The sequence below is a fragment of the Vidua macroura genome, chromosome 24 (assembly GCF_024509145.1).
Source record: "Vidua macroura isolate BioBank_ID:100142 chromosome 24, ASM2450914v1, whole genome shotgun sequence".
In the NCBI taxonomy this organism is placed as follows: Eukaryota; Metazoa; Chordata; class Aves; order Passeriformes; family Viduidae; genus Vidua; species Vidua macroura.
In genome coordinates, this window is record NC_071594.1 from 4053369 (window position 1) to 4079796 (window position 26428).

General features: G+C 46.5%; 1 protein-coding gene across 5 annotated transcripts in view; it reads right to left on the bottom strand.

The window, feature by feature from the left end:
• The window catches only part of SRGAP2 (SLIT-ROBO Rho GTPase activating protein 2), a 100261-nt gene that overhangs the window by 38839 nt on the left and 34994 nt on the right, over positions 1 to 26428 (bottom strand). For all 5 annotated transcript variants that reach the window (XM_053997950.1, XM_053997951.1, XM_053997949.1 and 2 more), the window contains 4 exons: positions 19692 to 19854; positions 8376 to 8438; positions 5140 to 5355; positions 4040 to 4168 (listed from right to left, as the gene is read on the bottom strand). In XM_053997950.1, the coding sequence (XP_053853925.1) occupies positions 4040 to 4168; positions 5140 to 5355; positions 8376 to 8438; positions 19692 to 19854 (571 nt within the window). The remainder of the gene's footprint in view (positions 1 to 4039; positions 4169 to 5139; positions 5356 to 8375; positions 8439 to 19691; positions 19855 to 26428) is intronic.

A 26428-nucleotide genomic window follows, 5' to 3' on the forward strand; every position in this document is an offset into this window, starting at 1 on the left:
CCAGCCAAGCAAAAAAAACAAAAAAAAAAAAAAAACCAAACAAACAAAAAAAAACACCCAAAAAACCAACCCAAAAGCAAAACAAAAGAGGCTTGATTGAGAATCTGCACGTGTGGAGGCAGCCTTGGATCAAGAGGCACTCACAGCTCCTGCTCACTCTGCAGGGCTGGTCCTGCAGCTGTGGGGGAAAGATGGGACTGGGACAAGGACCAGGATCAGACTGAACAGCAGAATTCCTTTTCACAGAGTTTTTGGGGTTGCAATTTTTGGGGTGATCTGGAGATCACCCCGGCCAAGGCAGGGTCACCTGGAGGTGACACAGGGACACGTCCAGGTGGGTTTGGGGTGTCTGCAGAGAGGGAAACTCCAGGACCTCCCTGGGCAGCAGGTCCAGGGCTCTGCCACCCTCCTGGACAGAAGCTCTTCCTGATGTTGAGGTGGAAGTTCTTGTGCTGTAGTTCAGGAGTCCCTGTCCTGAACAGAGCCTGGCACCATCCTGACATCCCTTGGGGAGACTGGCATGGACTGATGGGAGATTTTATGGACTGATGGGAGACTGGCAACGGGCTGATGGGATATTGGCACGGGTTAATGGGAGACTGGCATGGATTAATGGGATATTTTAAAGATTGATGGGAGATTGGTATGGATTGATGGGAGACTGGCATGGATTGATGGGATATTTTATGGATTGATGGGAGATTGGCATGGACTGATGGGATATTTTATGGATTGATGGGAGATTTTATGGACTGATGAGAGATTGGCATGGATTGACGGGAGATTGGCATGGATTGATGGGATATTTTATGGATTGGTGGGATATTTTATGGATTGATCAGATATTTTATGGATTGGTGGGATATTTTATGGATTGATCAGATATTTTATGGATTGGTGGGATATTTTATGGATTGGTGGGATATTTTATGGATTGATGGGACCCCTCTCAGCCTTCCCTTCTCCAGCCTGAGCAGCCCCAGCCCTCCCAGTCTCTCCTCATCAGGGAGATGCTCCCGACCCCAAATAATCTTTGTGGGTTCTGCTGGACCTTCCCCAGCAGCTCCTTGTCATTCCTCAGCTGCAGAGCCCAGAACTGGACACAGATCCTGCTGTGGGACAGGCGCTTGTGCACCCTCCCAGTGTGACCAGTTTGTCCTCCCAGTGTCCCCAGAAATGCACTGGGAGGACTGGGAATCCACGGGGGAGTTAATGTGTCACAGCCCACCTCGCTCAGGCAGAATGTGTTGGCTCTTTGCTACTGAAGCCACCGACAGAAAACATTTCCCAGCCCACTCCCCCACTTTAAAGGGTTTTTTTTTTAAAGTCCAGTGTTCCATGTTTATAAATGCACCAGTCCTGCCATCCCTTTTCTGGGTTATATAAATGTTTGATGGAACTGTTCTCAAAGGAAATCAATTTTTTATAAGAATTTAATGATAACTCATTCAAATTCACTTCCCAACATGACAGCTGATTAACCCTTTGCCAGTTAGATTTCAAACAGGCCTCAGAAGTGGAAGATTTAAGGGGAAAAAGCCCTTTGTTTTAAAATGCAATTCACACATGGAAGGGGAAGGATGAGATCCTGGAGTAAGCAGCCGTGGAACACCTACTCCTGGAGGAGCAAAGCAGGCTCTGAGACTCACACACACATTTTTATCTTTTTTTTCTTTCTTTTTTCCAATCCTGTCCTAGTGACCCTTTTATAAATGTGAGTTAATGCAAACTTCCCCATTACTGTAATATTTCATTAGCATCAAAGAGCTGTCTCAGTCCCCAAAGTCAGGAAATTCAAAACTACTGGGCTATGGCAGAAACAATTTATTGCTCTTAACTCTCAACAAAGAATTAACTCCCTGTTATCCTTCCCTGCACACTGCAGAGGGAACAATGTGCTGGATAAACATGACATTAAACATAAAGTTTAATGCTGTCTGGCATAACACAATCTCCTTGTAAGTAACTTTGAAGATTACTTTTATATTATATTTCAAAATTCAATATCACCAGATGATTAGATCGAGGGAAGGCATTACAGCCTGGCTTAAAAAACACATTTTTATTCAAGTCAGATGGCTCAGATAACCATCACTGGTTATAATTGTTAATTTTCAATCCTTCAGGATCAAAGGCATTAATAAATCTATTTTCCCTGTGTCTTAACAATGAGATAACTGAACTCCATCCTGTGCTCCCAGACAAGTCCCACATTTTTCCATGCCTGAACACAGAGCAGATAACACTTTTATTTTGAAGATGATGGGAGCTTGTAGAGTTAAATTGAATGCTCCAAGGGCAGGGACTCACCCAGAGCCACGAGGGCTCCTCTCTAGGAACAGACAAATCCCTGGAATTCAGAAGTTTGGGTTCTTGCTCTGCCATGCCCCAGACACAGCTGGGACTGCCCAGGGAGAGCAGCCCTTCCTTCCAGGCTGGGTAGCCCAGATTTGTCCTGTCCTGCTGGAAACACCTCAGCTCTGTGCTTACAAATTATTCTGGGCTCGTGAAACCCAAATGGACTCTTTGCTACCTGTGATTAATTAAAATACACCAAAAACAGGCAACTGGACCAGGCAGCATTTGGGAGAAGACTTGAGAGACAGGGCTTTAGATGAAAAAAAATTAAAACAATTAAATCAGGCTGATGCTGGTGAAATTAATCCCAATCTTGTAGCTTTGATATAAATATATACAGAGCTCTAATTTGTTAAAAACCCAGGGCCACGCAATTAAGGTTGAGCAAACGTTAACCAAAACAGGGCTCCTAAAAAGGCAGCAGGAATAAACAAACCAGGCCTCTGCAGTGCAGCAATCCTGCAAACCATGACATTTGGGAATAACAGCATTTTTCAAGCCCACTCTCAGTGACAGCCCTGACCTCCAAAGGACAGGTTTAAATCAACACCTGGCAAAAGAGCACTCCAGGCGAGTTTATCATCAGCTGAAGAAATGTATGTTATAGAGTGCTGGTTATTCTAATAGCTGAGTAATTAATAGAGATCTGAGTGCTCTTTATTGCCTGTGTCTAGAGACTCTTGTGCTCATCACTCCCTGCTCCTCCTCAGCAGCTCCCTCCAGGCTCTGCAGCCGAGTGCTTCCAGCAGGGATGGCCTTGGAAGGGGACAGCATCCACCAGAGCCACTGCCCCACACTCAGCCTGTCCAGCTGCAGGGGTGGCTCCATCCTTGGCAATAACCTCAGAGTTCCAGACTGGCTTTGCTGAGTTTTCAAAAATCAGAATTTTGGGGTTTTTTGTTTTTTTTTTTTTTGCGGTGTGTTTTACCAAAAGCAGAATTGTTGTCCCCTGAATGGTGGGGAGATTGAAATATCTCCTGGTGGGCAGGGAAAGGATCTGAGGGAAGGGCTGGAGCTGTGTCAGGGAGGTTTGGGATGGAGATCAGGGAAAGGTTCTTCCCCCAGAGGGTGCTGGGCACTGCCCAGGCTGCCCAGGGCATGGGCACTGCTCCAAACCTTCCAGAGCTCCAGGAGTGCTTGGACAGCACCCTCAGGCACAGGGTGGGCTTTTGGGGTGGCTGAGCAGGGCCAGGAGCTGGACTGGATGATCCCTGTGGGATCCAACTCAGAATATTCCATAATTCAATGACTTTTCCAAAACCAGTTAAAAGCAGCTTTAGGAAACACCTCTGAACTCCCTCTCTCCTACCAAATTCCTTCTACTGTTTCTGCAGTTAAAAATCTTTTTTTCAAACACGCTGCTGAGTTAAAATCTTGTGGGTTTGCCTAAAATAGTGCAATGAAAATGTCAGGCAGCAGTGTGACACTGAAGCTGGGTTTCACTTGAACTAAGCAGCTCCTCCTTTTCCCTCCCAGTGAGAGAAAAGTTTGTCTGTAACAGAGGTGGCCACCTGAGAAAAAGCTCTTGTGACAGCTTCAGGACCAATTATCAGGCCACTGCCACCCCTAAGGTGCCCAGCCCAGCTGTGCAGAGGTTTCCAGCTGTGCAGAGGTTTCCAGCTGTGCAGAGGGAGGGAGGAGAGGGGCGTGGGAGGCTCCTGGCCCCAGCAGCAGCACTTACATCAATGAGATCAGACAGGTCATGGATGTAGTACTTGAACACCGAGGCATTGGTGGCTTCCAGGGCCAGCAGATACTCATTCCTTGCCTTAATTGCCTTCAGTCTGTTTTCTGTGTACTTTGCTTGGCGCTGAAAGACAACAAAACCCAGAATATAGCATTAAAAGAGGTGAGCAGCACTCTGGGTAACACCAGAGAACACTGAACAAATCTTACTCTGCTCACACAGATTTTGCCCCTTTGAATTCCAGGACTCCAGGACTTGAAATGCAGATGGAATTATTTAGATGTGTTTGAGCATTGCTACACTGGATTGAAAGTCTTGAGGCTGTGGGATGGGAAAGATTAAAGGAGGAATGAAGGGACAAGGGGGTTTAGGAGGTTATGGCCCAGCTCCAGCACCACCAGAGAAGTCCATGAGGGTCTGAGGGCTGCTACAGACACCCCATCTCTTCCAAAGCCTGAACTTGGTCCTTCCAGAGCCTAAATCCATCCAAAAATAACTCCTTCCCTTCCATGGGCTTGAACCTTAGAGCTGAACTGCTGGAGTCACCAGTGAGGCCACTGGCTCTGCCCTCAAAGCCAGTTTGGGGTTGCTGGGCTCCCTGGAGCACAGGCCTTGTGCTCTGGACAACAAAAATAACCACGTGAACCATGAATTCCAGCAAGCAACCGCTGCTTTCCCACTCTAACCTGCTTTCAGCTTTTTGGGCCGTACACATCCCATTTTTGTGCATGTCCCCTTTCTGTACATATCCCATTTTTGTGCAGATCCCGTTTTTGTGCAGATCCCATTTTTGTGCATATCCCATTTTTGTACATATCCCATTTTTGTACATATCCCATTTTTGTGCATATTCCATTTTTGTACATATCCCACTTTTGTACATATTCCATTTTTTCTCCATATCCCATTTTTGTGCACATCCCATTTTCCTGCACATCCCACTCCCTGGGATAACACAAACTGCACCTGCCTGTCCCAGAGGAAACTGCTGCTGGGTTTGCCTTCCCTTCAGCTGGCTGCTACTAAAACCTGCACACAGAGTGAGATTTGGCTCTGAGGAGGGAATCAGTGGCTCCTGTGCACCCTGCCAGTACCTTCTCCTTCATCTTCTCGATTTTTTTGACAGAGCTCCTCCGGACGTGTTTCTCCTCAAACTTGACGTTGGAGGTGGAGTCGGGGGAGCGCGGGGTCTGCTTGTCCTCCTGCTTCACTGACTTCCCAATCTGCTTCTCCTCCTGCTTCTCTGCCTCCTTCAGCTTGCTCTGGGCACTGATGCTGTCGGCGTTGTACATGTGGTAGGTTTTCATCACCTGCAGACAACAAAATCCAACACTCAGCGCCCAGCTGTTGGTCTGGAATACCTGAACCAGAAGAAAGAAGCACTCAGGGGAATTTGCCACGTCAGGAAAGCAGGGCAGGAGGTGCCTGAGCGAGTGTGGCTCTCAAAATGGGTCTGAAACCAAAGTGGGTGATTCTGCAGCTGCTGCTTGGCTTGACTTTGGCGTGTGCCTTCTTGCACAAGGCAGTAAAGGAGGCACAAAACCAAAAAAAAAAAAAAAACAGGCTGCAGACTAATCCAGCCTCCTTGAGTGTTCAAAGGAAACGGTATGGCAGGAAAATGAGAGCTTTTCATCAGCAGGTAAGGTTTCTGAAGGGAGCCCTAGCAGCCTTTCATCTGGGTGAATCAGAGCTTGGAACAGCACAGCATGGAAATCCAGTCTCAGCACAGCATGGAAATCCAGTCTCAGCACAGCATGGAAATCCAGTCTCAGCACAGTGGCTGCAAGAGCCACTCAGGTGCCATTTGTTCAAATCAAATTTGGGACATAGGAGTACTTCTGGGTATCTTATGTAATTTTAAAAAATTATATAATAAAATAAAATTATAAATAAATTATAAAGTTATAAATAGAATCAAGAAATTAATTCATAAACAAGTGTGGTTCTTGGCTTTAGGGAGATCTGGACCCTGTGCTGTATGGACAACTTCTATTATAGCACATTTTTATTAGTAAATATAGATAAATGTCCTCCCCCCCCCCCCAGTCACAAAAATCCCATTTGTTTCACGTGCTGTTAATGTCTAGATTTGTGTTAAGCAAATAGAACCAAAGGACATGAGATCTAAACCAGTTTCTTATCCATAAGTGCAAAGCAATTTGAATCCCTCACCAAAACAAACAAGATACAACACTCACAGGGGGCAAAAAAAAAAAAAAGCAAAGCACAATTGCATGAAGTCAACCATTCCAGCAGCAATAAAGGCTCCACTTGTGAATAATTTGATTTATTTCAGATGAAAACCCGTTTACAGCTATTTTGCAGCAGAACATAACACAATTTTACCTAAGTGGGCTGCGTGCTCCCCCTCTGCAGGGATCAGCAGAGGTCCCAGATTCAAAGAGACTCTGGATTTAAACATGAAAGGGAATGTGACTGCAGCCAGTGCTAAAGAACATCCTGAATAATTCACACACCCGCACTCCCAGCCCCTGCAGATGCTCAGACTATAAAGCAGGCCTTTATAATTATAATAATAGATGCAAAGGAGTTGCCTCTCCTCTCTTGCTCAGAGCTGAGCTGGCAGAGAGCAAAAGCAGAGGGAGAAATCCCAGTTTTAATGGGTTTTTAATGGTTTTGTGCCACGCTGGCAGCCACAGGCTCTGGCGTGGGGACACTGGTGACTGCTGAGGGCAAGATGGCACAGGACAAAAAAAAATTACAGGCTGGGACAACACTCTGGGTTTTATTTGTGCAGAGAAAGTAAAGATTTCACCATTTTGCCTAAAAGCAGGGATGCTGCCAATCCTCTGGATATGGAATTAGGGAATCATTGAGGTTGGGAAAGACCTCCAGGATCATCCAACCTTTGGTTGATCCCCACTTTGTCACCAGAGCCCTGAGTGCCACATCCAGCAGAAAAAAGAGGTGGAATTCTTTCTAAAAGTGCCTCTAAATTTAATCACTGGTGGGGTGGCTTTAATTCCAGCAAAATAAAGCATCTTTTAGCACCATCAGAAGTGGATTTTTGCAAAGGAAAAGCTTTTCTGGTGAAGGGACAATTTAGAGCTCTGCAGCAGGAGGAATGAATAAATAGATTTCAAACTCCCAGCATTGCCATTACAAATATCAATGCCTTGCATCACTTTGTTTAGCAAATTCTGGAAACTCTTCCTTCCAGGGGTAGAGAAATTAGCAGAATTCACTCTTTGGCTCCAAAAATGACCTGTCAGAGCCTGGCACCCAGAAATGATCCCCAGTCCATGAAACTCCACTCCAGAGCCAGCTGAACTTGGATCAGAAATTGTTCCAAAAATCTGTTTCTAGAAGCAAATCCATGTCCTTCCTTAGGATCCCATCCATGACAGGACTCAAAAATTGAGCCAATTGTGCCCTCAAAGAGAAAACAATTTCTGGAGTGCTGATTTGCCTGAGTATTTGGCTTTGAGGCTCTAATTGTAACAAGTTGTAATGAAACAATTCCCTCTATACATTTTACTGATACAGGAAATTTCAGGGAACCCCTTGAAACTCTGTAGAACTGATTTTTACCCCCAATTTCACCACAGGGTCAACATGCCACGGCCTGAGAAACAACCCTGGGTCACCTTTTGGAAGGAGGAAGGCCAGAAAATACAAATCTCAGTGTCATGACCCAAGAAATCACTAAGGAAGGAAAAAATAAAAGGCATTTTGAGCCACTGAACACTGAGTTCTGCTTTTAAAGAAGAGAGAACTTGCTCAGTAACAGCAAAATTTTCATCCAGCAAGAGGTTTTGCCATTCATCTTTGTGAGGAGAAGAAAAATCCCCACGCAGCACATGAGCCCCTGGGGACACATCCCTCCTCCTCCTCCTCCTCCTCCTCCTCCTCTTTGGTGTCTCCAGTGGATTTAGTGAGAAGCAAAAAGCACAGATGGGAAAATCTCCCTCTAAAAGGGAAATTCTCCCTCTAAAAGGGAAAATCTCCCTCTAAAAGGGAAATTCTCCCTCTAAAAGGAGCTGTTCTGCTGAGAGCTGAGGGACAAATAAGCTCAGTGGGTGCCTCTGAAGGCTCACACCACACAAACCCGAAAATTTTTGGCATATTTGGAAATAATTCTCCTATCTCTGGCTCTTTTTTAAGCCATCACTGCAGCAAAGCAACAAATGCTGAGATCTGTGAGGAGACAACACTTAAGAGAGCTGAAACAACACGAGGACAGAGGGAAAAAAAATGGGATTTATGGAGCTTTAGAGCAGGGATTGCAGCCTTTTCTCAGCTTGGCTGGGAGAAATCAAACACTTCTCCTTTCTGCCTGAGGAGATGCCAAGAAATGAGTTTGATTTACCGTGTAGAGTTCATTCAAAACCTTCATCAAGTCCTCCTGGAGCTGCAGTCCCACTTCCTTGCTCTGCAACAGAACAGAGAAATGAAAGTTAATTGAGGAAGACGCTGCAGAGGAAGTGAGCACGGGGCATCCACAAATAATTTAGGCCCAATTAAGCACCACTGGTAAATCCAATCAGTGCCCAGCCCAGGGGCACGCAGTGTCACCCTGCAGCAGGAGTGTTAATAAACTGAAATCTCAGATGGGCACAGTGAGGAAGAGAAAAATAAAAAAGAAAAGGAAAAAAAAAAAGAGGAAAAAAGGGAAAAAAGTCAGGAAAAAATAAAAAAGAAAATAAAAAAAAGAGAAAAAGGGGGGAAAGGGAAAAAAGGAAAAAAAGGAAAAAAAGGGGAAAAAGTCAGGGAAAAAAATTAAAAAGAAAAGAAAAAAAGGAAAAAAAAAGGGGGGAAAGGGGAAAAAGGGAAAAAAGTCAGAAAAATAAAAAAATAAATAAAAAAGAAAAAAGGGGAAAAAAGGGAAAAAAGGAAAAGAAAGAAAAAGAAAAAAAGAAAAAGAAAAAGAAAAAGAAAAGAAAAAGAAAAAGAAAAAGAAAAAGAAAAAGAAAAAGAAAAAGAAAAAGAAAAAGAAAAAGAAAAAGAAAAAGAAAAAGAAAAAGAAGAAAAGCTTGATGGAACACAGAGGGAAATTTCCAGAGAACGTGAGATTTTCAATTTTCAAGCCTGAAAATACGGAATTTTCCCATTTTCATGGGATCAAGGAAGACTGTGGATGCAGGACAGCTTGGTGTGGAAGCTGAAGAAAAGCAGGATAAGGAAACCACCACGTAACAAGAATAACTCAATTCAATTTATAGATTTTACTCATTCACTGCCCACTAAGGCAGCATTTGCATGCTCGAAGCCTCGTGTTACAAGTGTTTAATATCTACTGGGGCAAGCAAATTTGATAAATCCAAGATTATTTATGCCTACAGCATTCAGGAGAAGAAACAGATAAAGAGGCACTGCAGCCAAACCCACACTTAAACCAACATTTCTGCCCAGGAAGTTGAGATAGTGCTAAGCCATGAGGAAAAAACCAAACAACACACAGATAAATTGAAAAGCCAGAAGAGAAAGATTATCTGATTGAAATTTAAATTATTCTTTGCTCCATACTGTCCCGTTCAGCAGCGCTTGGAGTTTCTGAGAATAAAAAATTGCTTTATTAGAGACTTTTAAAAAATTATTTTGGGGTGTCATGGTTCAGACCAGCCTGGATTTGTTCTGCTGGCAGCACAATGGGATTCACAGGTATCCAACACCCAATCCTTTGGATTTTCCACATGTTCCAATCCCATCTTCCTCACCCTGCTGCCCAGGGGCTACAGGAAAAAAGAGCACCAGACACAGAGGAGTGTGTGATTCAGAGAAAAGCACAGAGCTGGTGATTGCCACCCTCCAGGGGAGCTGGCAGAACAAACCCGTGGGATTGCAGCTCTGGGAGCAGAAGGAGCTGAGGCTGCTGCCCAGCCCTGCACTGATCTGGGTCGCTGGGGTGCTTTGGTGTCGGAGTCCAGCACATCCCTCTGGCTGCCCTGGCTGGCTCCAGACCCTGGCAGGGGGCTCACAGACCCTGGCACGAAGTCAAAAACACCTGTGGCTTCGTGGATAAAACTGCCAACTCTGTGTGAGGAATTACAAGCCACGAGGGTTTGAGCAGTGTGGTAGTTGAATTAACACAGGGTGAAAAAGTGGAATTTTGGGGCTTTTTACAATGGGGTTCAGGGGACAAGATGGAGGGATTTGGGCATGTCCTGACCCCCTTCTTCTTCTCCTTGCCCTCCATGTCTTGCTGTGCTGGTGACACTTTTCTGTTGGTTTCAGGCACAGACACACTGTCCAACATCAATGACAGACATTGGCACGTTATTGTAACCACAGCACACGGAGTTTTTGGTATAAAATGTGAGCACTGCCCTGAGGGCAGACAGAATGCCATGGCCGAGCTGCTGGACAGAGCTCAGCAGGGCAGAGAGAGAATGTTCTAGAGAAGGGAAAATAAACAACCTTGAGAAGCTGATCCTACACATTCAGACTCCTCCTTTGGCTGCATGGGCTGGGAAACGAGGACTTGTACACTCTGGCTGCCTTTTCCTCCCCGTGCAGGTGATCAGTGGAAGGGACTGCCTGCCATGCCCTGAGCACTGAACTTCTCTCCAATGCTGCTGCAACTGCCTGGCCCCATCATCTGCCTCTCACCCCTGCTCTTTCCAGCTCACTTTGCTCATTTCTCACACTGAAAATTTGCTCATTTGCTGCACAAATTGCTGAAGCGTCAATTATACGACAGATTAAAATGAATGTTTTAATGCAGATTGGGGTTGAAGGGGTAAAGATGATGCCACGTTGTCAAAACACAAAACTCTCTGTGCTTCCAAATGAGCTCTCAAGAAAGGAGCTGCTGGATTGCTGGGCTGGAAAAAACCCTTCCATTAGGATGAAGGTAAGACAGATCACAGGGGACATCAGAACAAGAGCTGTGCAATGAGCACTGTTAATGTAAAACTGTTCCCTGCACTGATTCCACAGAAAAAAAAAGTCTAGGAGAAAAAAAAAAAAGCTGAGCTGGCTGACCCTGATAAATGAAAATACATTGGAGGAAGCAGAAGGGTTTGCTTGGGAAAGTCAGAGGAAAATGGATTGGATGTCAGGAAGATGTTGTTGCTCGAATGCAGTGGAGGGAGGTGGAGGTGATGCACAAAGAGAATTTCCCTGAATTTCCACAGAGTGCAGATTAAAGGCTGCTGACCCCACTGCCATACAGGCACGAGAGATTCCAGCATCATGCCAGAAAGTGACTCGGAATTATGAATAAAATCCATGCCAAGGAAAGACAACGAGGTCCTGGCAGTTGTGAATGTCTCGATATCAACTGCTATTGCAGCAGCCAATTCTGTATTGTTCTGTATTTTCTCTATTTATGTACTTTCTCTATTATTCTATTATTATTTGTGTTTTGCAGAGGCAGAACAATTCATTTTGCAAACAGGCAATAAAAGATATTCTGACCAGCTTTACTGTGATCTACTCCTGGCTGTCCCTGCAACCAAATCTATCTGTACCTCCCTTAATGTGAGGAAGTGCTTGTGCAACAAAATCTTAATTAATTGGCTCCACTAATGAGCTGGGTGTGTGTGTGGGGTGGGGGTGTCCCCCAAACAGGGTGTCCTCCTTATCTGACCAGGTTAAACCCTTCTCCTGCAGAGCTGGGAGATGATCTGCCTGGAAGAGCATCCCTGGGACATGGTACAGGAACTCCCTGCACACCTGAGGATGCAGGAGTGGGGCAGCTCCTCACCTGTGCTGGGCAGTGAGGGGTCACAAACAGACCTTCCACAGAACCACCAGGCTGGGGAGACCTGAAAGATCGAGTCAAACCCAGCCCCAACACCTCAACTGAACCCTGGCACCCAGTGCCACATCCAGGCTTTGTTAAACACACCCAGGGCTGGTGACTGCACCACCTCCCCAGGCAGCCATTCCAGAACTTTATTGCTGGATTAAGCCCTTTCCTGACCCAGAGATGGGGCAACTGAGAGGTGTTTTAAAAACTTTTATTCCATTTTCAGTCTCACGAGAAGGGTGAGACAATGCAGGTGTTATAATTCACACCATCACAATCAGAAGTTAACTATTTCCTGATTACAACACATTGTAAGCGTTTCTTGGCCTATCAGCTTTTGCCACACCGTGCTGTAAATGCCTAATTCTCTACAAATTCATTTTCCACACTTCATCACTCTTTCAGTAAAAAACCTTTTCCTAATATCCAACCTAAATTTCCCTTGGCACAGCTGGACACTGTGTGCTCTGGTTCTGTCAGTTCCTGCAGACAGAGCCCAAGCCCAGCTGAGCACAGGCACCTTCCAGGAGCTGTGGAGAGAGCTGAGCTCACCCCTGAGTCTCCTTTTCTCCAACCCCAGCTCCTTCAGTCGTTCCTCACAGGGTTTGTGTTCCAAGCCCATCACCAGCCTTGCTGCCTCCTCTGGATGAGGAGGAGGAGGAGGAGGATTTCCCTTCCCTCCAAACCAGGAGGTGATGAATACCCCTTCCCTTCCCTTCCCTTCCCTTCCCTTCCCTTCCCTTCCCTTCCCTTCCCTTCCCTTCCCTTCCCTTCCCTTCCCTTCCCTTCCCTTCCCTTCCCTTCCCTTCCCTTCCCTTCCCTTCCCTTCCCTTCCCTTCCCTTCCCTTCCCTTCCCTCCAAGCCAGGGAGGTGATGAGCACCCCTTCCCTTCCTCTGCACCCCAGGAAAGCAGCAGCAGCACCCAGGGCAGCCCAGCAGGATGTGGCAGGGATGCCAGGCTGGGCATGCAGGTTTTCCCCAGCCCAGGAGGCTGCTGTGAGCACACACACACTCCTTTGTTACTCCAGGGTGTATCTGCACCATGTGCAGGGCTGGAGGTTCTGCCACCCCTGGCTGGAACATAAATTCCCAGCACGGGCCGTGCCAGCTCCTCAACAGCCTCTTTGTTCCAGCCCTCCTCCCCTCCACCTCCCCTCTAATTTAATCAAGATGTTTTTGGGATCTACTGCGGGGCTGTTCCGCATTCCACCCAACATTAACGACTTCAGCTTCCAAATATTTGGGGGGATAATAAAGAGGAGAGCTCAGGAATGCTGTCAACATTTTCTGCCCCGGATCTCCAGGCCCAGCAAGGTCCTCCCAAGCCTGACAGAAAGGTGGGATGGCTTCAAAATCAACATTTCCTGAGGTGCTTTCCCCACAAACCAAACAACAGCCAGCAAGGGCTGGAGCCACGGGAGGGTGAATGTGTAACACAGCAAGATAAGAGATTTTTATCTCATTTTCTGCCTCAAATTATGTCAGAGGGTGACAGCTGGAGCCCAAATCTGCTGATTCTGGAACTGCTCAGGAACAATATCAGGTCTCTGCATCTTTTTAACAGTAATAATTAAACATGCCGAGGTGGAGAATAAACATTAAATATTGCCATGTTTTTTGAGTGAGGGTAAGGATGCCAGGAGGGGAGCAGGGATGTAGCACAGAGGTGCCAACTCTGCACCTCATGAGAGTTTTACTCATGCTATTTGCATATTTACAAATTTATACTGTGATGGAAACATATTTTTACAAATGCCCAGCTTTTTAACCATTACACTTGTGTCATGTGGTGGCTTTTCCATGTGTGGGGTGCTTTAATATTTGTCATTTTTCTGGTACCAGAGCAGCAGGAGCACAGTACAGCTGTAAAGTAGGTCATGACAGACCCCTTCAGAGAATTAATAATTCCTTTTCCTTGATTACTGCAAGGCTTTTAACCAACTCATTGTGGATTTTCCATTTCACATCAAACACCCTGCAGTGTACCAGGAGATAAACTGGGGGTTTTCCCCACCATCAAAGGTGCTAAACAGGAGGAGAATTTCAAATCCTCAGGTTGGTTTTCTTGATTGCAAACAGGGTTTTCTCCCCATAAATATCCTCAGGTAAGTGGATACGGCAGGGAAAGGTCCCTGCTCCAGCAGCCCAGGGAATCTCCCAGCTAAAATCAGAGCAGAAAATGTGTTTGAAACCCAGCAGGGCAGGCAGATGCTGAGCGGGTACCTGGCTCAGCTTGGAGGCACAGCCTGTCCTGAGGCCTCTCTGCCCATAGAATAAATCTGCTTTTCTGCCCATTAACATTTGCCAGCCACTTCACAATATCCATGTGTAAAAATCTGACAAATAATCCATTTGTTCAGACACTGCTCAAAGGGAGAAGCCACAGTCCGTTCTTTAAAAAAGGTAATTTTCTCTTTTTTTTTTTTTTTTTTCCTTCAATTTGTACAAGATTATCGGGCTGCTTCTAGGAAAATTTCAAAGAGACAACACAGAAAGAGTGATTAAAGAGACCAAATTAAAGAGACTGCTGCTCCAAGGTCTATACATGTATAAATAATCCCAAAGGATCCCACTCAAAAGATACGTCTGGAGGCAAGAAAACCTGATAACCATGCAAGAGACAGGAAGGTTGTTCCATGCAGAGAAATGAAGGGTCACATTAAATAGAGAGGGTGACAGGGGGATAGAGGGAAAAAGGGAAATCAAAGCAGGAATCAGCTCAAATAGAAGAATATTTTGTATGGAAATAAATACATATATAAATATAAAAACAGAGAGGGTGATAGGGGGATAGAGGGAAAAGGGGAAATCTAAGCAGGAATCAGCTCAAATAGAAGAGTATTTTGCTTGGAAAAAAAATACAGATATATAAATATAAAAACATACCTAGATATAGAAATAAATAAATAAATGGGCTGTGCTGAAGGAGGATGAGCAGGAGAAATCAAAGGGAGATGAAGGAATGAAAAGGAGCAGACATCAAAGCAGGATGATTTTCCAGGAGAGGGAGAGGTGACCAGAATAGCAACGCTGGTGGCACCAGGGCTTGGAACTCCAGCCCTGTACCAAAGCCAGCCTAAATCATTAACTCTGCTCAAAAAAGAAAGCATCACCTCCTCCCCAAGGTGGAACTATTTGTCACTAGGACAATTCACCCCCCCTACAGTTTTATTTGCTGGAAATGTGGTTATTTCACCATTTATCTTCCACAGAATTGCACTGACACCATCCCTGGGGGCAGACAAATCCCAGATTCCCACTGACAGCACCAGGATTCATCTTCAGGACTGGCAGAGCAGCCAGACCCTGAGCAGCAGCATCACCCAGCAACACCTAAAAGTGTTTCCTCAGGAGAAACCAAAACAAGGGCATGGAAAAGTACAGTGCTCCAAGAATTCCTGCACCTCAGCTGACAGCTTCCAATCCAAACCCACATTTGGGGCACACAGCTCAGACATGGCAAGGCTCTGCAGGAAAAGGGACCCGGGGAAGTAAACAAAGCCCAGAGGCAGGGAAAAGGGGCTGACACACAATGTTCATCCAGCAGCACGCCAGGGCTGGCTCTGGCAAAAAGCACAGCTGCTCTTATCAGCACAGACAGCTGTGAAGTGGCTGGCAGGCACCTATCCATGCATCCATCCATGCATCCATCCATGCATCCATCCATGCATCCATCCATCCCCCATCCATGCATCCATCCATCCCTCATCCCTCCCTCCTTCCCTCCCTCCCTCATCCATCCATCCATCATCCATCCATCCATCCATCATCCATCCATCCATCCATCATCCATCCATCCATCCATCCATCATCCATCCATCCCTCCATCCATCATCCATCCATCCATCCATCATCCATCCATCATCCATCCATCATCCATCCATCCATCCATCATCCATCCATCCCTCCATCCATCATCCATCCATCCATCATCCATCCATCCATCCATCCATCATCCATCCATCCATCATCCATCCATCCGCCATCCATCCATCCATCCATCATCCATCCATCCCTCCATCCATCATCCATCCATCCATCATCCATCCATCCCTCCATCCATCATCCATCCATCCATCATCCATCCATCCATCCATCCATCCTCCATCCATCCATCCATCCATCCATCCATCCATCCATCATCCATCCATCATCCATCCCTCCATCCCTCACACAGCCCTGGGGTGGGGTGGGGTGTGTGACAGGACCTGTAGCTCCTCGTCCCAGCACACGCACACTGTGAGGCACAGCCAGGATTCCCAGGGTGCTGGGAACACAAAAAGTGCCACCACAAACCCTCTGAAGGCCTGTGTGCAGTGCAGGCAGCCCCACTGGCTGCTGGAATTCACTGATTTCAAAGTGACACAAACCCACCCCTGCTCCACCAGCAGCCCTTTGCAGAGTCCGAGGGTCCAAGAGTGACCACGCGAGAATCCCACCCTGAGCATTCTCCACCCCAGCCTGAAGAGACAAACCCCACGCTGCCACCACTGCTGGTGATGCTCTGGGTGCAGAAGGAGCTGCTGTCCTCACCTCAGCTCTCTGCTGCTCCAGCTCTCTCTGCTTTCCTCTCCTCGCTGCCACAGGGACACGTTTCAATCACAGAACCACCAGGTTGGAAGAGACCTGAAAGATCATCGAGTCCAGCCCAGCCCCAACACCTCAACTGAACCCTGGCACCCAGTGCCACATCCAGGCTTTGTTAAACACACCCAGGGCTGGTGACTGCACCACCTCCCTGGGCAGCCATTCCAGAACTTTATCACCTTTCTGTAAAAAACTTTTCCCCAACATCCAACCTAAATTTAAATTTCCCTTGGTGCAGCTGGAGACTGTGTGCTCTGCTTCTGTCAGTACCTGGAGACAGAGCCCAACCCCACCTGGCCACAACCACACCTTTTTCCTTTTCTTTTTCTCCTCTCCTTTCCTTTCTCCTTTCCTTTCTCCTTTCCTTTCTCCTTTCCTTTCTCCTTTCCTTTCTCCTTTCCTTTCTCCTTTCCTTTCCTTTCCTTTCCTTTCCTTTCCTTTCCTTTCCTTTCCTTTCCTTTCCTTCCTTTCCTTTCCTTTCCTTTCCTTTCCTTTCCTTTCCTTTCCTTTCCTTCTCTTTCCTTTCCTTTCCTTTCCTATCCTTTCCTTTCCTTTCCTTTCCTTTCCTTTCCTTTCCCTTATCTCACCCAGCCAGCCCTGCTGCCTGCAGCCCCTGATCACAGCTGCACTCTGCCCTTTGAAAAGCTCTCCTTGCACTCAAGAGATGCAGCAGCTCAAGAGCTCAGTGACAAAAAGGACCTCAAGCACTTCCTTTTTTCCCTGCCTGTCCTCCCCACCTCACCTGCTCCATCCCAGCACGACACAAAGCACTGATTTGAGAAAAACGGCCCAAGGAAAGGATTCTCTGCCTCAGGATCTGCTTTTCCCTCAGTAGATGAAGATCTCTGTGGCACCATCCTCTCCACATTTCAACCTAAATAGCTCCCAAATTTAAGCTGGTAGATTCCCCATCAACACCTACAGCAAGGCAGCCTGGCTTTGCCAGCAGCTTGTCCCTGTTTTTAACCCAGGAAAAGGCAAAAAAAGGTGGAAAAGGCCCCATTTGCCTGAAGTTCAGAGATACTCTGCCATCCTCTGTGCTGCTTTGGGGATGTTTTACAAATGTGCCACTGAGGGGGGGTTATAAATGGGTAACATTTCTTTACATCCACGGACTGCAAAGCTGCTTTGCAATATTTTAATCACACACCTCATCTGTTTTCTAGCCTGCAGTACCTTTTGTACCTTCTTGCAGCTCAGGAAGGGAAGAGACTCAAGTGAAAAAGCACAAGTAGGTCCACATCAGCCAAATTTCTCTATTTATCAGCTGCTACCAGATAACAGAGGATGCAATTTTTGGTTTCAACCACCCAGCACAAGTGGAGTTGTAATCAAACACCTGATTTGGCCTTCAGCCAAGCTGGTATTCCTGGCAAACAGCCAAAGAAGTAGTTGGGATTTAGCAACAAGTGCCTTTTGTTTGCACAAATTAATGTGGAGTTTGCCCTTGGCCTGTGAGAAACAAACCAGAGATGGTATTTTGCTGTTAATTGGTTATTTATTTGTTTTTATTCTAGTCCAGCTGCCAAAAATGAACTATAAACATGGGTTTGCCCTGCTTTATAAGGGGCTGAAGATAAAGTTGCCATTTCCAGCCAAACTGGGATAATATCCATTTCCAAGTCATGCTTTGCCAAGGCATTTTCCAGGCCACCTTGCTCCAGCACAGCCCTTGTTGAAATTCAACAGGGAGATTATTCCTCCTTTGGAGGGATTAGAGGAATTGAAGAGTAACTGCCATTCAATAATCCCATGTAAGTATCTAATCAACCATAATGTAATTACCAGGAAGTTTTAAAAGGTCAAAAAGGCCTCAGTGTGACGTTACTTGAAAAGGAGAAGATTCCTCCTCTGCTCAGGCAATGACTTAGAAAAAAGAAGAAGAGAAACAGAATGTAAAAGTGGAATGTATTTTTCATCCTCCATTAAAAACTCAAGAGACAGGCAGGAGAGGGGGAACAGCACAGATTTTGTTCTGCTCAAGTTTAGCTTTTCTACTTTTCACATTCTGAGCTGCTTTAGTGTGTGGGTCTGAGATTCACATTATGGGATGCTGAGCTCTGTTCACAGAGCAGGGAGACAAAACAATTCCTTCTCCAGCTGGGGACCAAGGACAGATGATCCAAATCTCAGCCGAAGAGCACAAACACCGTGGGCTGGAGAGAGGAAAACAATCAGGATGGGACTGCATGGGCTGGAGCTGGAATGGGACAATGAACCCCAGTATGCAAATGGAGCAGAGCTGATCACAGTGACAGACCCCGTGGCCACTTGTGCATTTTGGGACCATTTTGGGCTGTGCTGCCCAAGGTGGATCCATTGAGGCCTCTTAATAAATCCCTGCTTTATCCTTGAGCTCTGCCCAGTCTCTGTTCCAGCTCAGCCTTCCCAAGGCACCACTCCCACAGAAATCAAGGCCACAAAACCCTCTGGAACAGGGAACCTGCTCTCCAGGTAACACACACAACATGCTGCTCCTTCGAGTGCACCTTGACATGAAACTTCACAATACTGAGCATTGCTCATTTTCCAACAGCCTAAACAAGCTGCTTTTTACAGGGTTTTTTTTTACACTAAAAGCAACAGACAGAAAATAAGAAATATCTGAACAATCCCACTCTTCTCCAGGCCTTGCAAGAGTAGAAATAACTCCCCAAGCTCAGGGCAGGTTGCAGGGGGTGGGAGAGGGGGAAGAGGAATAAATGGCTTTTCAAAGTGAAGACTTGCAGCACGTGAAGCAGCAGATGCTGCAGCCATTGGCAAATCTCTGCAGGGACCAGGCATCACCCCTGAACAGCACTTTCAAAGCCTCCAGATCATGTTTCTTTAACTGCAAGAACAGATTCCTAATAGGAAAACCCTCCCACACTGTCCCACCTTCCTTCCCAAGTGGAAATCAAGGGGGCAAGGCAAACAAGAGACCTCAGCTGCATTTTCTCTTTTTCCCAGATAAGGACAATACATCCTTTTATTATCTAGCATAGCAGGAATTCTCCCTAATTTTCCTTTTAACAACAATTTCTCCATGGCAGATAAAATTCTGTCTTTAAAAAGTTGCCCTTGACTAATGTTCAGACTTGAAGAACTGGAAGGTTTCTGCTTATTTAATTAAATTTTCAACATCTATTCAAAACTGTGGAGCGGGCTAAGAGGAGAAAAAACACAGCCTTCATTTAGACCAACAAATCTCAACTGGCCACATCGGGGAAAATGGCTGAAAAAATCAAAGGCAAATCAAGCACAAAGAGGAAAAAAACCCCCAATAAATGGATCTACCACAAGTGATAGCTGGAGTGGTATTTTAGAAGAACCAAAGTGAAGTTCTGTGCTGGAGCACTCAGTTACCTTCTTGAAGAGGCGTCCTGAGTCCTCGCTGACCTGGACGAAGCGCGGGATGATGTTGTTGAGATAAATGTCACTGAGGGTGGTGTGGTCCCTGCTCTCCCTCTTCACCTGGTTGAGCAGCAGGTTCCAGCAGTTCACTGGTGACAGCACGTTCTGATCCTTCCTGCAAGGACACAAAAGAGGAACAACTGGACAGGATTCCACCACGACTCTGGAGCCGTAAATGAAGCCGTGGGGTGGGTGGGATGCTGAGGAGCAGAGGAGAATACAGAAAATACACCCTCAGTTCTATTTCCCCACGTTGCCATGAGCTTTCATCCCCCAACAAACAGATCCTGTAAATGCAAGCTGCAGTGTGCCAAGTGCAGGCTTTAATTTTTCCCTTTGAATCCAGGATTTTGTGCATAAATCATAGCCTGAGGGAGGGAGGGCGATGGCTCCAGTGTCTGACAGAAGGTTTCACAGCCCTGTCTCAAGCATTTGGGTCTTAACCACAATAAAAAAGATTTCAAGCACCCAGTGAGCCAAACAGCATCTGCATAGGAAACAAAATGCTGTGTCTCCTCTGCAAAGCCCATTATGTGAAGGCTTCTCTATCTGTCCCCAGCCACAGAGAGCAGCACTCCTAAAAGCTGCTTGATTTTCTCATCTTTGAACTTTCCCCACCTTCTTCCAGCTGGAGCACCCAGCAAATGAGCAGTGCAAAGGGCAGCAGGGGAGAGGAGAGGAACCTCAGTTTATTTGGGTCAGCATTTCATTTACTGGAATTAAGAAGTTGTCTCTCAGAGCAGCATTTCACCCCAGATGAAAGCTGGGGTGCTCCAGCAGCAGATCCAGGTGGAGATTAATGACAGCATTTACTTCTCTGCAGCTCTGTTTACCAGTCATTCACAGCACAATAATATTTATCCAGAAAAGAGTAAAACCTGTGGTGCAAAGCCCTGTAAAAGACTCTATCAGATTTCTTTCCTCCTAAAAGAAATGCAGTTTAATTTCCATTGAAAAGGGAATATTCTGCACTTGAAAGGACAGCAATCTCTGCTGCAAGAAACATTGGGAAAATGGGAAAACTGACCCAGGGCAGAGTTTCATTACACTTCTCATGACACCAGCAGTTGGATTTGTGCTGCAATAGGGATAATTTTAGATCAAGAGTTTCAGAACAGCTGATCTTGATTTTCTTTTTTTTCTTAAAAAAAAAAAAATTGGAAAGCTCAGGACTGACTGCAGCTTGTGATCCAGACTGCTTCACCCACTGACTCCATCTCTGCCCTCCAAAGCTGGCAGAGCTACAAGTGAAAATTACCCAGCCACCATGAAGAGTTTGGGAACGAAACATAGGAACAAAAAAAATCCCCAGACTCTCCACCAGCTGACCAAAATCCTGCCTCAAAACCCCTCAGAGCCCCATTCCTGCTCCATCAGCACCAGGAGCAGCCTGGAGGAGCTGGCAGGCAGGAGAGCCCTGATTCCCCAAGGGAAGGGAAGCAGGAGAGCTGCAGGAGTTCAGTGGGAGTCAAAGCCCAGCTGTCCCAGCCACAGCAGCCCTGGCTATTCCAAGGCAGCAAGCAGCAGGGATAGCAGGAGCCTGTGGAAAGGCTGGGGAGGGAAATCCCTGGAGGCTGCTGGCGCCAGATGGGTGTTGACACGCTCGGTGTGGTTCCACATGAAAGGCCATCCTGCAGGGAGAATCACCCCAAAGCCCACAGCTCCCAGTGCACGGCTGGGGCTGTCACCTTCAGGATGCTCAAGCCATGCACAGCCAGATTGTCATTTTAAATTCCTTTAATTTCTTGCCGTCTCTTGGTTTTAATAACTCCTTCAGTGCCTTGCTGGAATGGGCCCTTGGTTTTGTACAGATCCAGCGTTTTCACGGCAAGGAAGGGAGGCAAAACCTCTCCTTAATTATTTGCTATCAGCAAGAAGCTGATATTCAAGGCAGAAATGGAACAGAAAAGGAAAGGGTTGTTCAAATCTCCCAAACATCCTTTAAAACTCCACACACATTAACTTTCAAAGCACCTCTGGAGCTGCAGCTTCTCCTGGGGAGGGACATGGGTGCAGTTTTCCCAACAGGGAGCAGGAGCTCTACAACTGCTCACAGCAGAACCTCTTCATCCTCACCACAGCAGATGGCAGGGAGCAATCTGGGACTCCCATTAACCATTTCAACCTCAAAGGAGCTGGCAAAGGCACTCTGCTCCCAGTTCCATGTCACCACAGAGGAGGGATGGAAAAGGGAAGGGAAATATCACCAGGGCCTGGTGGGTGTAACCACCCCCAGCTCCATCCCCACGCTTTCTGCAGAGTGAGAGGGTTCCCCTTCACCCTGGAGAGGTAAAACTGATGAGATCAACCCAAAAACTTCAGGATGTCAATATCAACTTTCCCACAGAGCTGGTGCCCTCACACTGACAAGAACTTTTTGATTCAAACCTCCCCCATGAGCAGGAGGAGGAGGAGGAAGAGGAAGAAGATGCCAAGATCCAGGTTTATTTCAAGCACTGTTTCTCCTGGTCTAAACATGGTGTGGTGATAGTGAGTGTGGAGAGTTTATTTAGGTGAGCCTGAATTACAGCAGATCACAGCCACGGGGACTGGCTGGGAGCAGGAAAAGGAAGCTGTGCACAGATTTTTAGGGAACCACAAACGATGAAGCCCTGCGGTTTCTCGGGTGTTATCTTGATCGGGTCCTGTGCAACTTCCACTTCAAAGGTTTCAGCTGGGTCTCAAAAAGATCATAGGGGAAGATTGAGTCTCAAGTATCTTAATTAAATTACTCATTCATACAAGGGACTTGCAGGCAATCCAAGATTGATCTGCTTCGAGGCGAGCAGGGGAGAGCGACAGACGCCAGCGACACTGAGTTGGGCATTGCAAGGAAATAGGAGAGAAGTCATCTTACAAAACAGACTCAAATAAAAAATAACCAGTAACAAAACAAATAATAATTAAAAAAATAACCTAAAGCCACACCCACAAACCAGGAATAGGAACCCTGTGCTTCCATAAGGAGCACAAGGTGAAGGAATGAGTCAGATGAGAATGAAAATATTTCTGAAGAGATAGACTCTGTCCAACCTGGCCTTGGACACTTCCAGGGATGAAGGGGCAGCCACAGCTGCTCTGGGCACCCTGTGCCAGGCCCTCCCCACCCTCATATGGAGGAATTCCTTCCCAATACCTCACCCAAATTCCCCTCTCAGTTTGAACCCATCACTCCTGGTCCTGTCCCGATGAAGGGTCCTTCTCCAAGGGATGTCCCACTGTCCATGGCAACAGAAAACTCCCTGACCATCCTTGCTGTGAATTAAGTGTTTAACACAACACCTGAAGTCTCCTGTTCCACCTCCTGATCTCCCCAAAATACTCAATTTTCCCTGGATGTGTCCTACAGGCTTTTCCAAAGCTGGTGCATCCCAGGACAGCTCTGCAAACCCCCAGAGCTGGAGCCGGGCCAAGCGTGAGAGCAGAGATTTCACTGCTCCTCTAAATACTCTTGCAACCCTCCCTGAATTCTGTCCTCTGCAGTGTGCTCTGGCAAGGGAGGCCACAATCACAGCAACGTGGTGTGAGGCCGGCATCACTGAGATGATGAAAAGCAGCACAGAAATCCTCCCTGAGGTTTTTACATCCATTTCTGCTGGTCATGTATCCCTGGCTCTCTGCAGTCAGGGAGGTTACTGAATCAATGAATGTTTAATGCTTACAAAAAGCTTCCAAATGGGGTTATTTGACAGGCTCAGAATAAAGTGTGCAGGACTCGGTTTCAGCAAGAAGAACCACAAAAATAGCCTATGGCAATGTTTATTATTATTAATAATAATAATGTAAGTGAAGCCCACGTGACCCAAATGCTTTTGTCAATTCCTCCCTCACAACCTGCATCAACTCTGCTTTACAGAAATCATTTTACTTCCAGGAGAATTAAAGCTGAACTTCTCTGCAAGCTGCTCATTCAAATCCACAATTGATTTTCCCTGACACAGCTCAGTGTTGACTGCAAATTTTGAGAATTACAAGCATGGACATCCATGCTGCTCCCTGCCCTTCTCTTCCAAAAGATTCCAGTTATGAACATCTGTTGTTTACAAGTGCTCAGCCTGAAGGTTGCCAGACTTATTCTTCATCTTCTACTTCAAGGCAAAGGCTGCCAGAAAGGCATCTGAATTTCATGCTGGGATATCCTGGACATTCAGCTCTCCAGCTGACAATTGCTACTCAGGATCCTGCTTCCAAAGATTATCTTGATTTAAAATGTGGCCTTAAAATAGCGTCGTCTTTTTTTTTTTTCCTTCTTTTTTCTTTTTCCATTTTCTCACTCAAAAGCAATCACTCAAGATTTGCCATGGTTTTCATATTGTTGACTGATGATCTGAATAGGCAAATGCCTCCAGGACAAAAATTATATGAAATAAGAGAACTGAAGGCCAGGGTTGGAGGTCCCAGGGTCTGAGTGCAGGGGAACAGAGCCTTTTTTGGGGGGCTAGAAGTCACCCCCAGACCCAAGAGCCATCTGTGAGATGGATGCTCTGATTTACTCCTCAGGTACCAAACCTGGGACAAACAAGCTCCTGTAGCAACCACAGTTGCAAGACTTGGGCTTTGAAAGGGCATCATCAGATGCTGAGGAATTTATATAATATATACACCAAATATTGTGTATGACTATTCCCTTTAATAGCCTAATTGAAAAAAAACAACCCATTTTTAACAGAGAAGAGGCACAGTGAGGTCTAACAGCCATGGGAGAGCAGTTAAAAGCAAGTAAAACCTGGGCTTTATCCAACTGCCATCAACTCCTGTGTCACCCTGGCTAAACCAATCTGTTCCCCTTCTTCAGAGACATCAGGTGAGGATAACACACACCTACCCCTGTAAATCATCTTAAGATGCTCCAGTGAAGCTTCAAACTGAGCAGTGCAGGGCACCCTTTCAGCCCAGACCCAACCACCTCCAGCTCAAAACCGATGTGGAAAATTCTCAGGACAGGCTGAGAGATCTGGGTTTGCAGAGAAACCCAGAGATCTGGGTTTGCAGAGAAACCCAGAGATTGGGGTTTGTAGAGAAACCCAGAGATCTGGGTTTGCAGAGTCTGAGAGATCTGGGTTTGCAGAGAAACCCAGAGATTGGGGTTTGCAGAGAAACCCAGAGATTGGGGTTTGCAGAGCCTGAGAGATCTGGGTTTGCAGAGGCTGGAGAAGAGAAGCTTTGGGATGACCTGTCCCCTTCCAGCACCTGAAGGAGCTGATGAAAGATGGAGAGAGATGATTTACAAGGGGCTGGAGGGATAGGACAAGAGGAATGGCTTCAAACTGACAGAGGGCAGGTTTAGAAGGGAATTTCAGGATAAATTCTTTCCTGTGAGGAATTGGCACAGGTTGCCCAGGGAAGCTGAGGCTGTCTCATCCCTGGAAGGGTCCAAGGTTGGGTTTGGAGCAACTGGGGATGGTGGAAGGTGTCCTGGGTGAGCTTTAAGGTCCTTTCCAACTCAAACCAACCTGAGATTCAAGGCAAACGCAGCCACCTGATCAACTCCTAGACAGCCATCTGGCTGGCATTTGATGGCTGTGTCCATCAAATCTGGCACACAGCTTTGCCCACCTTTCCCAAGAAAATGACTCCTTTTTTGCACATCCCAGTTCTTACATCCCATTCCCCATTAACAACACACAACCTACCAGGAATTACTGACATGAACGAGCACCCAGAAACAGGGAATGGCTTCTGTGTCCAACACAAACCTGGGGAATGTTTTGGCTCTGGAATTCAGAGCAGTGCTGGTGCCTACATTCACTCTAACAACTCTCTTCTCCATTCCTGTCCTTGCAATCAAATCTACAGCGGGGCGAAAAAAAATAAAGAAAGAAAATAAAATAAAGAAAGAACAATAAACCTCACTGGACTTTGGGAAGCCCCACAGCAGCCTGCACCTCCCACTCTGCTCTTTCCTTGAAGCCTGTGCTCTTCCCAGTGTGGAGGAATCCACACACTCCAATTCCAGGGCTCAGCCCCAAGCCTCCTGCCCTGGGGAGCATTCCCTTGATGGAACACAGTGGAAGCAAGTGGGCAATCCCACAATAGCTGCAGAGCAGGAAAATGCAAATTACAGGGTGGCTGCCTGACAGATTTCCGTGTCAGGAGATCTAAAAACGGGATGTGCCATGGGGAGCAGGCAGGCAATGATACGGTACCTTCCGACATAATTACCAGGTTCTGGGGAGAGCAGGCTATTATGGGGTATTTATAGGGTCACAGCCAGGCAATTACAGAGCAGGCTCCTCTCCCAGACGTGTAATCCTGAGGAGCAGGGAGCTGATGGCTGGCTTTGATCAAATGGGGGGCTCCCAATGGGATTCCAGCCCCAGCAGCTCCACAAGAGATGCCAGCCAGGATACTCCCTGTGATTCAGGCAGAGCAGCACTGGGGACAGGTGGTTACAATGGGAATTGCTTCCCTGTGGATCCCTGTGGCATTCTGGCACTCTCCTGACTGGCACAGCCAGCACACAGGTGCTGCATGGCCAGCCTGACCTGTGCCACTGCTGACCAACACTGCCCACACACCCAGCAGCCTTAGACATCGTGTTATTTTTGTCTTCTTCCAACTCTTGACCAAATTAATTTGTGTATTTATGACTCAGACCTTGCAGGGATACCATACTCCAAGAGCAAGGCATTTTTCTGGCAGGAGCAATCTGTTGCTAAAGTAAGAGAAATCAGGAGCCCAAGCAGCAC